The 14,140-nt window shown below is 49.5% G+C and overlaps 1 protein-coding gene across 9 annotated transcripts in view; it reads left to right on the plus strand.

Annotated features, from left to right (window-relative positions):
• BCKDK (branched chain keto acid dehydrogenase kinase) overlaps positions 1 to 4,666 on the plus strand; it is a 133,398-nt gene extending 128,732 nt beyond the window's left edge. For all 9 annotated transcript variants that reach the window (XM_029606885.1, XM_029606889.1, XM_029606892.1 and 6 more), the window contains 2 exons: positions 2,279 to 2,439; positions 3,659 to 4,666. In XM_029606885.1, coding sequence (XP_029462745.1) covers positions 2,279 to 2,439; positions 3,659 to 3,804 — 307 coding nt within the window. In that variant the 3' untranslated portion in view covers positions 3,805 to 4,666. The remainder of the gene's footprint in view (positions 1 to 2,278; positions 2,440 to 3,658) is intronic.
• Positions 4,667 to 14,140: the final 9,474 nt, after the last annotated feature.

Raw genomic sequence — 14,140 nt, forward strand, 5'->3', positions numbered from 1 at the left:
CACAGTAATTTTTTGTTTAAGGCAGTAGAGGGGCAGGAGTACATGGCACATATATTTTCTTCCCTGGCAAGGGCGAACCCATTCTTCCTACTTCTTATGCAAACCCCCCTCTCTCTCTCTTTCCTCCACTCCACCTACTTATCCCGATGCAGTCTTTCTGCACCACCCTTCCCTATTCACTCTACTCATTCCCCCCTCTCTCTGCCCTCCTCTGGGCACCTCCCATCTCTCCTTCATCGGTCAGAGCCGTTAGAAGAAGCAGGCGATTGCCAGGAGCACCAGCACGCCAGGAGGCAGGGTGCCAGCACTCGGTGCATCTCAGCTCTGCATCTCAGAACTGTGGTGACAGGAGCTCTTCAGAACTGATTGAGTGACCCAGACTCTTGACTGCATCATCTGAGGAGGCTGTGCTCCAGTCACATTTGATCCTGCCCTCTTAATGACTCACCCCCAGTCTGCCCAGACACTGCTTGACCCCAGGACAGGCCCACCTAGCCTTGTCTGTCCTCCTCTATTTATTCTTCTCCGTGCAGCAATACTATGTAATTCTGTCCTGATGAGGATCAGTAACTTGGTCTCCTCAAACTGCATCGGCAGGTGGGTAGTGGCTATCTTGGGCCTCCAGCAGCCACATCAGGAGGAGGGGGGAGGCATTTGTCTTTGGCTGGTAAGCCTGAGGAATCTACTGCCTGGCCTGGATTCCACCTTGTTTACTTTACCTGGTAGGTCTGGAAATCCCAACCAGCTGAACTGCTCCTGCTCCTTTTCTTCAGTTGGTGGGTCCTATAGCTCCACTGCTGTGACCCGGGCTCTGCCTCCTTTTCTTCAGCTGGTTAGGCCTAGGGAATTCTGTCAGCTTCATTCTGTGGCCTGGGATCCTTTTTCTTCTTTTTGGCTAGCAGGGCCTGGGGAACTACACTAGGTACATTTTTACTCCTGCTAGTTCCTCTTCCTTTGGCTGGGAAGGTTTGAAGAATCCTACAAGCCTTGCTGTACCTGTTCTTAACTCCACCTCTATGGCCTTTTTATCCCTCTGTTTTTAATCTTGCATACATAACTTCCTTGTTAATTGTGTAATTTTCCATTGCCAAGAAAGTTGCACATATAAGTCCTTCACATGCACAGGTGAAACATAACAGACACATCTTCAGGTATTTAAAGTATTCTTTACTGTAAAGAATGCCTAAGCGGTTAACTGTGATGTTGTCAGCCCATGCACTGTATATGCTGTTCATTCTTTAGAGAGACTGGAAGTTAAGCTGGCTATACTGTTGTCATTTTCAGAAAGAAAACATTAGGTATGTGTTGTGGGGAGAAGTATGGCAAAGCAGTCAGAAATGTATTTAGTCCATTCTAATAGTTTGGTGGCAGTGCTATATGCTGCTATTTAGGAGGCAGCAAATTCTCCTTTAGGTTTCTTCCCTAGCCACGTTTCAGTGGTATTCATTCCCAGCCCTCATTGATTGCCAACAAGTTGAGTTTTCATCAGGTAATCCCCAATGAATAGGCATGAGAGAGATTGCATTCAGTGGAGGCAGTATGCATGCAAATCTCTCTCATGCCTATTCATTAGAGATGTTCTGGCAGCGGGAGTGAATATCACTGCACTATGCTTTCTTGTATCTGGTCCATCCTGATCCCCCTATTTTTTATGCCTTCCTCACATAAGGGCCAATATAGTACGGTGCGCTTCAATGGAGCGCACTAACCCTCGATTGGATGCGCGTTTTCGATGCGCTAGTGTTACCCCTTATTCAGTAAGGGGCCCTATTAGGTATTCCCGCGCAATTTTACTTTCAGAAATTAGCGCCTACCCAAAGGTAGGCGCTAATTTCTTCGGGCACCGGGAAAGTGCACAGAAAAGCAGTTTTGTGCACCCTCCGACTTAATATCATGGCGATATTAAGTCGGAGGTACTGAAAGTTACCAAAAGTTTAAAAAAAAACTAAATAAATTTGAAGTCGGCCCGCGGCTCGAAAACTGGACGCTCAATTTTGCCGGCATCCGGTTTCCGAACCCATGGCTGTCAGCGGGCTCGAGAACCGACGCCGGCAAAATTGAGCGTCAGCTGTCAAACCCGCTGACAGCCACCACGTGTCCCTAGCGCCTCTTTTTACCGCCGGGCCTAATTTGCATACTGAATCATGCGCACAGGAGAGTGGCCTGTGCGCTCTCCCGCAGACTTTACCTTATCGGCCCGATAGTGAGAGAGAGAGTCTCTTATTTTAATTTTCCCTGTTCGTGGCACCTGTGCTGAACCCTGTCTTTCTGCCCTCAGGATTTCAGACCGTGGAGGAGGAATACCACATGACCATCTGGAGCGGGTGATGGATTATCACTTCACCACAGCAGAGTCGAGTAATCAGGACCCACGCATGAACACACTATTTGGAAATATGGTGGACATGGTGAATAGCGGCCAGTCAGGGCCCATGCATGGTAAGGAGAAGAGGATGAAACACAAGCCATGCAGGGTTTAGAGATGGGGGGGGGGGGGGGGGGGCAACCGTAGGAGCTGAGTACAGAAGAAAAATTGTGTGGGAAAGTGAGCGAACTAGACTCATATTTAAGAACTTATATTAAGAATATCATTCTACTTCTTAGCCCATAATGTTTTGTGATCTGGGGGTACAGTTGAATCCTAAATTAACGATGGAGGCACAGATTGCTGTGGCAAATAAGGCAGGTAATAAAACAATTTAAGCTTTCCATTGACACACTGACCTCACAACTGTAATTCAAGTGTTAGTAGTTGCAAGATTAAGTTACAATAATTTTCAGTTTATTGGCCTACCACAGAGATATTTGAAGAAACTACAGCAAGTTCAAAATGCCCCACCAGGATTCTCTCCAAGTGTAATTAAAGAGATCATATTAGTTCCATATTAAGAGAATTTCACTGGCTCCCCAGTGTGTTACAGAGCTAAATTATCTGATTGAGTACGTAATCTCTTATAGTCCCACATGCTATTTGAAGACTTTTCAGAAGATTAAATTATCAGGCACAAGAGAGAGAGCCTGGAATATGTTACCCAAGGAAGCTTGTCTTGCCACAGAATATACAAGTTTCAGACAGCCCGTAAAGAGAGGGCTCTCCAGAAGGTTTTATAATTTGAGGATTTATATATTTTTAATGTGTAATGTCTTTCTGGCCTTGTATGGGCAGCTAGTATTCCCTCTAATAGCCCTGTGAGACAAATGTTCCTTTGTTGCCTTGAGTTTTTCCCTTTTTTTGTAGGATTGTGGGTTTTTGTGGAGTATTCGATGAAATATATTCTATTGACAATGGTTTGTTTTATGTGCTTTTACTTGTTTTACTGTGTGCATGAATGATATTTGTGTTTTAAGATGTACATTGCTCTGGGCAGTCTTTTGCCAGAGTAATTATAGAAGCTGAATTAAATAAAATGAGAAGTTGGGGCAGCTGCACAAGTAGGAAAGGAAGGAGAGATGACCACAGATGAATTCTGAGGGGATGGAAAAGAGCACAGGAATGAAAGGAAGAACTGTAAATGCATTTTGCTGGCACTGATCCAAATAAAACCTGATTTAACTGTATCACTGCATTATATATATTGTGATCTATTGCTGTATTATTTCCTTGTGGTGGGTTTCTTGTGGCCATTCCTCTCATTCCCTAATGTCTGTCTCCTCTTCAGATTTGGATTTGGCCTGCCCACCTCCCGGGCCTACGCGGAGTATCTAGGGGGCTCACTCTGCATCCAGTCTCTGCAAGGCATTGGTACTGACGTGTACCTTCGCCTCAAACACATAGATGGCAAAGAAGAGAGCTTCCGCATCTAGGAAGTGAGAAGGAGAAGAACAGAAAACTCGGCTGGGAAACTACATGATCTTTGGACATCATTGCTTCCACACGGGTGTTACATACTTAAGATTTCCAACAGGACCATCCTAAGCCTGTTTGATGCCTAAGAACCCCTACCTTGACTTTCTTTTGCCTCAGAGTGTTCCTGTTTAAAGGGACCTTTTGGACAACCTACCAGGATCCTCCAGATTTCCAAAGCTGCTTTGTTTCTAGCGCTCCAGAACCTGTCATTCTCAGTATGGGAGGTGGAGTGGGAAGGGAAAATGCTATTAACTTCTCTCTTTCCCTCTGTTTTGTATTGTGTTAATAGACTCCGTTGATGCATATCTACAATCACAGCATTTCACTCCCATAGTATAAGATTCATTCTCACGCTTTTTCCTTCCTCACAACAGAAATGGGACTTTTCCATTTTATTTTTCTTTCTTTTGTTAAACTATTTGGAGCCTCTATCCAGGGTTTTCATTCTACAGGACATCTGCATCCCTAGGACTCCACCTGAGAGAGGCTATAGCTGCAGCTATTTAGGTCAGCTCGCTTTGAGAATTGGGTAGAGTGATGATATGAGATGAAAAGAGACTTCTCTCCATTTTACTACCTGCAGAGGTGAAGAAGTTGGGGAAAAAATTAATCAAGTTCTTTATTACCTGTGGCAGGAGAAGAGTTATAAAATATAATAAAAAATATTTACATTGTCGGACAGTTAATGAAACCAAGATCTGATGAAAGATTGTATTAAGCCACCAAATTAGTTTTGCTTCTCTTGAATTACCAATTTCTTGCACTTTGTGAAAATACAACTGCAAAATTTGTATAAATATATATATATGTTGTTGTTTACATTTTTGTGGCAAGGGTTGGGCAGGGTGGGGGTACAAGATAGATGGTGATATGTATCAGGTGGAACCAGTATGTACTATGTACTGCACACAGTATACTTTTTAGACAGATTAAATTCCAGATGTTAAGCTTTGCAGCAGCACAAAGAGAATGGTTTAGTCAGCATGCACAGTGCCTGGGTTTTTTAGCCTACTGAGCAGCTGAACTTTCCACTGCACACACATACAGCATCTACTTAGTGCTGCAGTGATTTGGTGCTTCTTGAGTAATTACAGCCTGTGTCCTCAGGCATTTCTGAGAAGTCTCTGAATTAGCAGACAATAAGTAGCACAGGACACCCTGCCCTTGCTCTCCTACTTCCTCTCTGAAATTGCTCTGATTAATACAGTGACTTTCTGCAGTGATTTAAAAGAAAATTAGGTCTTACCTTCGTTAATTTTCGTTCCTGTAGTACCAAGGATCAGCCCAGACTCCTGGGTTATGCCTCCGCACCAGCAGATGGAAACAGAGCAAAACTTGACAAGCTCCACTAATATATACCAGGGTGCTGCCCACAGCCTGTCAGTATTACTCAGTGTCAAAGCAGTGGATATTCCCCATGTAACTAAAACTATACATGAAGATCAACCGGGGAACCCTCGGGTCACTTCCCCCAAGAAGAACCAGACCCGGAAAATGACCGAATTGACAGTGACTTGCAACAGGAAAAACCTTTCGTCCAACATAGCGGACTCTCCGAACATACTGCAATAAAATGGGCGGGACTCTGGACTGATCCTTGGTACTACAGGAACAAAGATTAACGAAGGTAAGACCTAATTTTCTTTTCCCTGTACGTACCGGATCAGTCCAGACTCCTGGGATGTTCCAGAGCTCTCTATCTAGGGTGGGAAACGGAGAAGCCCGCTCTCAAGACGCCTGCTCCAAAATTCCCGCTCCGGAATCCTGCACGTCTAATCTATAATGACGCGTAAACATGTGCAGCGACTTCCAAGTTGCTGCCCGGCAGATCTCCAATGGTGAAATCTGTTGACGCTCTGCCCAGGACGCCGCCTGAGCCCGAGTAGAGTGTGCTTTTAGCCCCAAGGGTAGAGGGCGACCCGCCAGAAGGTAAGCAGAATTAATTGTCTCCTTCACCCATCGCGGTATGGACGTCTTAGATGCCATATTACCCTTCTTAGGACCATTCCAAAGAACGAAAAGATGATCCGACACCCTGAAGGCATTTGTAACCTCAAGGTAGCGCAAGAGCACCCTACGCACGTCCAACTTCTTCAGCTCCTGGGAGGACGTATCCGAGGGATCGAGATGGGGAAAAGCCGGGAGATCTACCGACTGATTCAAATGAAATGCCGAAACCACCTTGGGAAGGAAAGAAGGAACGGTCCGGAGGGAGATTCCAGACTCAGAAATCCATAGGAAGGGTTCCCTACACGAAAGGGCCTGCAGTTCCGAGACCCTCCTGGCGGAAGTGATCGCTACCAGGAAAACCGCTTTCATCGTGAGATCCTTCAAGGTGGCCCTCTTCAATGGTTCAAAGGGGGGCTTACACAGGGCCCTGAGAACCAAATTTAAATTTCAAGAAGGACAAGGAGACACGATTGGAGGACGCAGACGTGTGGCTCCCTTTAGGAAACAAATCAAATCAGGATGGGAAGCTAATGCCCGCCCTTCCACGGGACCTCGAAGACAACCCAGGGCTGCGACCTGGACCCGCAACGAGCTAGAGGACAGCCCCTTTGCCAGACCATCCTGCAGGAAAGACAAGATATCAGGAATGGTAGCCCAGGTAGGACGGACCGACCTAGCAACATACCAGGATTCAAAAACCTTCCAGATTCGCATATAGGACAGAGACATCGACACCTTGCGGGAACGTAGAAGGGTGGCCACCACCGTGTCCAAGTAACCTTTCCCTCTCAGCCGGCGCCTTTCAAAAGCCATGCCGTTAGACAAAAGCGATCCGCCTGATCGAAACAGACGGGTCCCTGATGTAGAAGATTCAGCAACGGCGGGAGTCGGAGCGGCGCTTCCAATGACAGGTTGACTAGGTCAGCAAACCATGGCCTTCGTGGCCACTCCGAAGCCACAACAACGTCCGTGGGATGATTCTCTATGTGACGCAGAACCTTGTCTATGAGGGGCCACGGAGGGAAGACGTAAAGGAGAACTGACGTTGGCCAGGGAAGCACCAGGGCGTCCACCCCCTCTGCCCCTGGTTCCCTGCTGCGCCTTGGCATTCCGAAACGTCGCCATCAGATTCATGGCCGGTCGCCCCCATCTGGCGCAGATGAGCTGAAATGCGACGTCCGCCAGTTCCCACTCGCCCGGGTCGAGTTGGTGACGGCTCAGAAAAACGCCTGAATGTTGTCTACCCCTGCGATGTGGGACGCGGCAATGTGGAGAAGATGCCTCTCTGCCCACTGGATTAGTAGGTGAGCTTCTAAGGCCACTGGGCGGCTCCGGGTTCCCCCCTGCCGATTGATATAGGCCACCGTGGTCGCATTGTCCGACAAAATTCTGACCGATTTCACCAAGACCAGGGGAAGAAACGCCCGTAATGCCAGACGCACTGCCCTGGTCTCCAGGCGATTGATCGACCAGCGCGACTCTGTCACGGACCAGCGTCCCTGCACCAAATGCCGCAAACAGACCGCTCCCCAACCGGAGAGACTTGCCTCTGTAGTGACCACTGTCCATTCTGGAGCCACAAGAGAGACCCCTTGAAGAAGCTTGTCCTTCCATAACCACCACTGCAGGCTGGAGCGCGCTACCGCTGTCGGGGGTAACGGCAGCTGGAACTGTTCGGAGACTGGGCTCCAGCGGGAGAGTAATGCCGACTGCAAGGGACGCATGTGTGCAAAAGCCCACGGAACCAATTCCAACGTCGAGGCCATGGAGCCAATCAACTGTAAGTAGTCCCAGGCCAAGGGCAGCCGCATTTGTAGAAGAGCCTTGACCTGACCTTGCGGCAGCGGTCCAGGCAGAGAAAGACCCTGCCCTGGCATGTGTCGAATAAAGCTCCCGAAAATTCCAGAGATTGTGAGGGTTGGAGATGACTCTTGACTGTGTTGACCACCCAGCCGAGGGAGTGCAGAAGGTGCAGGCCTCGTTGAACTGTGGCCCGACAGAGCTCCTCTGACTTGGCACGAATCAACCAATCGTCCAGGTATGGGTGGACTAAAAGGACCTCCCGACGTAGGTGGGCTGCTACCACCACCAGAATCTTGGTGAAAGTCCTGGGGGCCTTCGTGAGGCCGAAAGGAAACGCTTGGAACTGATAGTGCTTCCCCAGCACGCAGAAGCGGAGATATTCCTGATGTTCCTTCCTGATCCCAATATGCAGGTATGCCTCTCTGAGGTCCAGGGATGCCAAGAACTCCCCCGGACAGACGGACGCGATCACGGATCTCAGGGTCTCCATGCGAAGCCGTGGGTTTCAGAGACAACGATTGACCTCCTTGAGATCGAGAATGGGACGGGAAGAGCCTTCTTTCTTTGGCACGACGAAATATATGGAGTAGTGTCCTCTTCATTGTTCTGAGACTAGGACTGGAACGATAGCCCCCAACTCTTCCAAATGGAGCAACATCTGAAGGACTGCTTGCCTCTTGTCTGGGTGTCCACAAGGGGAGGGAAAAAATCTTGGGCGGGGAAGGCAAGCAAAATCTAAAGCATAGCCGTGTTTTATCATGGAAAGAACCCACTGGTCTGTTGTGATTGTGGTCCAAGCCTCTCCTGCCCCCCCTCCCTTTGGAACCGAGGGATGGACCGGCCGGACATCATTGGGCCGACTTGCCGCTCGGCACAGAAGAGGAGGAGGCAGGCCTGCCAAAGCATCTCCCACGCAAGGACTGAGGCTGCTGCCTACCGCCGCCAGAACGAAAGGAACGAGAAGACGAAGAACCAGAATGAGAGGGCCGGGGTTTCTGGCTGCTCCAATACCGGGAGCGAGAAGAGTAAGCGCCCTTGGAGCGCGCCCTGTCCTCCGGCAGTCGGTACCCCCTCTTCTCGCCCAATAGCTGAATCATGTCAGCCAGTTCCTTACCAAACAGCAGCCTGCCCTTGAAGGGGAGAGAGCCCAGACGAGTCTTGGAGGCTCCGTCCGCTGCCCAGTTCCTCAACCACAAGAGACGTCTGGCCAAGACAGCGGACACCATAGACCGAGCCGAGGTTCTGAGGAGATCATGCAGGGCGTCCGCACTATAAGCGACGACAGCCTCAAGCCACCCAGCCTGTCTGGCTTCTTCCTCAGAGAGGCCCTCATTGGCTAGGAGCTGTTGGACCCAACGGAGTCCGGCCCTCAAAGCGAAGTTACTGCAGATTGCTGCTCGGGCCCCCAGCACCGAGACTGCAATATCTTTTTCAACTGGATCTCCAACTTCCGATCCTGAAGGTCCTTCAGCGCCGTGGTACCCGTGACCGGAATGGTCGTCTGCTTCGTCACCGCTGAGACCGACGCGTCCACCTTCGGCACCCTCAGCACCTCTAATGCTTCTTCCGGTAAGGGATACAGTTTATCCATGGCCTTCGTGACCTTCAAGCCCAGATCCGGAGTATCCCACTCTCTATAGAGCAGATCAGTGGAGGAGAAATGAAATGGGAAGGTAGTGGGAGGGCTACTCAGGCTCAACAACACTGGATCCATAGAGCCCCCTCGAGACTCCTCAGGGGGATCCAGTATCCCCAATTCCCCCAAAATGGCGGGAATGAGGGGGGCTAACTCGTCCCGGTGGAAGAGGTGAATCACCCTCGGGTCATCGCCCTCCGAAGTCTGACCCTGCCGCTCCTTCTCCTGCGTGGGAGTACCATCACCCTCTGCCCCCCTCGGGGGCGGGGACTCCGGGTCCTCTGAAGTGTCCGACGTGTCTGACATCCCTGGGTGGGACGGCCCGCAGTGGACGTTTAGCCTTAGAAGGGCCCGGGATGTTCTCCATCTGTGGGCATTCCATGGGTGCCCCTGGGGGAGTCCCCCGGGGCTCCTGCTGAGGTGGGTGCCTCTTAAGGGCCTTATGGGCCTTAAAAGCCCTGTGCATGGCCAGGATAAAATCCGAGGAAAATGAGGTGCCTGTATCTTGGCCCCTCCCCCGTCCTGCGGTCCCCGCGGGAGAAACTGGCCTAGGCGTGGGCCGCTGCGGCGAAAGGGAGGGGGCAGAGTCCCTGGATCCCTCCCCGGCGGGCCCGGACACCGCGGGGACCATTGGCAAAATGGTGGCAGTGCCCGCATTCCCCCTAGCTGCATTATGAGCCACAGAGGATCGCGTCCCCACCATGATCGCGACGGACGTCTGCCGCAGCAACACCCTCCGGATTGCCCCCGACGATCCCTCACCCCCCCCCCCCGGGATGCAGGCCGAACACAGCCCATCCCGGGAGAGGCGCGTGCTGCCGGAGCCGCAGGCTTTGCAGGCCGCACCACGTGGCATGCCTGCCCCTGCTAGCCTGAAAAAACCGCGAAAAAACCCGCGAAAACGCTCGGCGCGAGGGAGGAAGGGGAGAGGAATAAAAGACACAGTCGAGTCGGGGAGCCACCGCGAAGGAGAAAAGGATGTTCTTTTTTTTTTTTTTTTTTTGAAAGGAGCTCACCGGCGCTGTCCCCCGAAGAGTCCTGAATCGGTCCGGCTGGGGTGAGTGAGCCGGGCTCCCCGGTATCACCCCGGCTGGGCTGTGGAAAGTGGGATCCTCAACCCCTAGCACCAGCAATCCGCTCTACGAGGAGGGATGGCCCTCTCAGGACCTGACAGCCTCCTGGGAGCACTAACCGGCACGTCAACAACCTGAGAAACAAAAACCTGACTCTTTTTTTTTTTTTTTTAACTTAATTGAAAAGAGCAAGAGGAACAGCAAGGACAAGTATCCTGCCTATCTAACCTCCCAAATCCTCAAACCTTTCACTCTTTCTAAATTTTCTATCCAGGCTGTGAGCTATGCACCCGAACCACCTGCTGGAAACAGAGAAATACTGACAGGCTGTGGGCGGCACCCTGGTATACATAGTGGAGCTTGTCAAGTTTTGCTCTGTTTCCACCTACTGGTGTGGAGGCATAACCCAGGAGTCTGGACTGATCCGGTACATAAAGGGAACACTGCTCTAGTGCTTTATTGTGCGACTGAGCAGGAATCTACTGAGCTCACTTAGTCCAACAACTCATTTTACTGATCCAGAGAGGATGTAGGACTAGGGAGATTTTCTCCAACATCTTGTTCATGCTTTGGGGTGGTTTGATATGATGAGTGAATGGAGATTAATTTGATATTGCAGGGATATTAAGGGATAGTTGCACCTGGGTGGCAAGATTTAAACTCCAAGATGTGGTGATTCATTTAAAAGTTAAGCCAAAATCCAAAGCATAAAACATAAGTGACTGTCAAACATAACAGGAAATAGTCCTAACCTGTGACTATTATATAATTGTAACCCCACCCCCTCTTCAATCATACTAAGGTCCTCAGTGGGCAGTTGGTGCAGATATCGCCTAAATAAAAAAAAAAAAAAAAAGATAGGGATGAGCAGGTGGTGTAGTGGTCCCTTAGGGGTCTATCTCAGTTTCTAATAACTAAAGTTCATATCCAGGCAGAAGCATCTGAAAAAACAGGTCAGCAATTGTTAAAAGACCAAACAAGAAATGTATTGATCTATATTTATTTACAGCCCAGCTGGTTAAAACGAAATAAAAGTGGAACATCCAAAATGAAATGTATGCAATCTGATCTAGCCAAGACCTACTAGTCATGATCAAGCTGACAAAATTCCTTCCCAAGATGGGAGGATTTTTGCCAGTTTCACAATAGAGACAACTACATTTCACTCATGAAAGGGCACCAGTGTACAATTACAAAAACTGAAAGAATAAAAACAAATCTGTGACCAAAGTACAACAGATAAGAAAAGAATTGCAGACCAATTTGTAGGAGTACTTAAAAAAAAAAAAAAAAAAAAACCAACCTGTAATTATAAAATGTTATAAGGTGATTTAAGTCCAGTCCTACCACCACATCTAGACAGGGCCATTCTTAGGGGAAGGTAATTGGGGTTTTGGAGGGGCCCGTGTTGCTGTGGTAGCTCTTCTCCCCCTGACATCTAACATTTCCTGTTCCTTGGGAGCACCAGTGTGGTAGAAGCTACAGTGGCCATGCATGGAGAAATGTGTCAGGACAGAAGGTAGAGTGCACCCCACCCCTAGTCTTCAATCTCATGGACCCCTTCCCTAGAAACATAGAAATGACAGCAGAAATAGACTGCATGGCCCATCTATTCTCCTAGGACACACAGGATGGTAGTCCTCTCAGATGGGTGACATCATCGGATGGAGCCCGGCATGGAAAACGTTTGTCAAAGTTTCTACAACTTTGGCACACTGAGCATGTCCGTCCATGCAGGGTCCCCTTTCAGTCTTTTTTTTTCTGCGAAGAAGTTGCCTTGCGGTGGTGGAGCTCCGCTCTTTAGAGTGTTTTTTCTCCATTTTTTCCTTACCGGTTCTTCGGTTTTCCAATATCAGGTCCCTCTTTCCGGTCGGTGCCCTTTCTACGATGCGGTAGGTTAATTTTTTTACCTTTCTAGTAGTCGATTCCGGGCATGTTGCTCCTCGGGCTCTGTCACAGGGCATGTCCCTAAGAGTGACGTACCTAGCCGGAGCAATGAACATAATGGCAGACCACCTTCAACCGTACATTTTATCCACATGAGCGGTCCCTGGATCCAGCAGTGGTGGCCTGGATATTCCACTAGTGGGGAACTACGGATGTGGCTCTCTTTACCTCCCCTGCAGTTGCAAGATGAGCCACTTCTGCTCCTTATACAGGGCAGACGGGCTTCCAGCCTCAGATGCCTTTGCCCAACATTGGGACACAGGTCTTCTGTACACCTATCCTCCTCTTCCAATGGTCATGAAGACTCTTGAAGCTCCAGCAGGAGTTGGGGACCATGATTCTCATGGCCCCGTACTGGCCCAGACAGGTCTGGTTTCCACTCCTTTGGGACCTGTCAGTCGGGGAGCCCATCCGTCTGGGAACCTCCCCCGAGCTGATAACACAAGATCAGGGAACTGCACCATCCAAACCTCCGGGCATTAGCCCTGATGGCCTGGATGTTGAGTGCGTAGACCTGCAGCTCCTGAACCTCTCTGACAATGTGCCTCAGGTTCTGGTAGCTTCCAAGAAGCCTTCCACCAAGAAGTCTTACCAACTGAAGTGGAAGATGTTTTCTGGCTGGTGCGAGGGACATGGCTTAGATCCATTCACCTGCTCCATACTGAGGGACTATTTGTAGCACACCTTTCCAAGGCAGGACTTAAAACCACTTTGTTTAGGGTCCACCTGAGTGCGGTTGTGCTTACCATCAAGGTGTTACGGGTACACCAATCTGTGTTCAGCTCATAGTATGTTGTTTTATGTGGGGCCTTCTTCAATTGAAGCCCCCCCCCCCCGGCCTCCTGTTGTGTCCTGGGACCTCAACCTTGTGTTAGCAAGGCTCATGCTCCATCCCTTTGAGCCTTTGCGCTACTAAGATCTGAAGTTCCTCACCTGGAAAGTTTTATTCCTGGTAGCAATCTCTTTGGAGCGCAGGGTTAGTGAGCTTCAGGCGTTGGTTACATATCTGCCCTACACGAAATTCTTTCATGATAGGGCAGTGCTCCGTACGCATCCTAAGGTGGTGACTGATTTTTCACCTCCATCAGTCACTTTTTTTCTGAGGCCCTATTCTCACCAGGGCGAAAGGGCCTTACAAGCCTTGGATTGTAAGAGGGCCCTAGCCTTTTACTTAGAACACATAGCGGGCCACAGACAATCCACTCAATTCTTCATATCTTTCGATAAGAATAGATAGGGTATTGCAGTGGGTAAACAAACTCTATCCAACTACCTAGCAGATTCTATTTCCTTCTGCTACACAAAGGCGGGCCTTCAGCTGGGAGGCCGAGTCAAAGCTCATTCTGTGAGGGCATTGGTGGTTCATTTATGAGCAGTCCCCATCATCGAAATCTGCAGTGCTGTAACCTGGAGTTCTCTACACATGTTCGCTGCCCATTACTGCCTGGACAGAAATGGTCATCAGGATAGTAGCTTTGGCCATTCTGTCCTTCGTACCCCTTTAAACCCAACTCTCCCTGCCTAGGGCCCATTGTTTGGATTCAGGCTGTCTCTTCTGTTACCAGCAGTACCAGTTTCTTGTACCCATTGGCACCCAGTTAGGAGCTGTTGTCATTGTATCTGGGAGCAGCCTGTAGCTTGGTGTTTACTCATTTGTGAGAACTACCATCCTGCTTGTCCTAAGAAAAAGCAGATTTGCTTACCTATAACAGGTGTTCTGCTAGGACAGCTGGGTGTTAGTCCTCAGGAAACCAGCCCACCACCCCGCGGAATTGGGTTCTCTTCTCGTTTTGTTATTTTTTTGCTTGTGAGTTCTATATTACGAGACTAAAGAGGGACCCCGTGTGGACGTGCAGATGGTGCCATGCTGGGCATTCTCAGTAT

The sequence above is a fragment of the Rhinatrema bivittatum genome, chromosome 6, assembly GCF_901001135.1.
Source record: "Rhinatrema bivittatum chromosome 6, aRhiBiv1.1, whole genome shotgun sequence".
NCBI classification, from domain to species: domain Eukaryota; kingdom Metazoa; phylum Chordata; class Amphibia; order Gymnophiona; family Rhinatrematidae; genus Rhinatrema; species Rhinatrema bivittatum.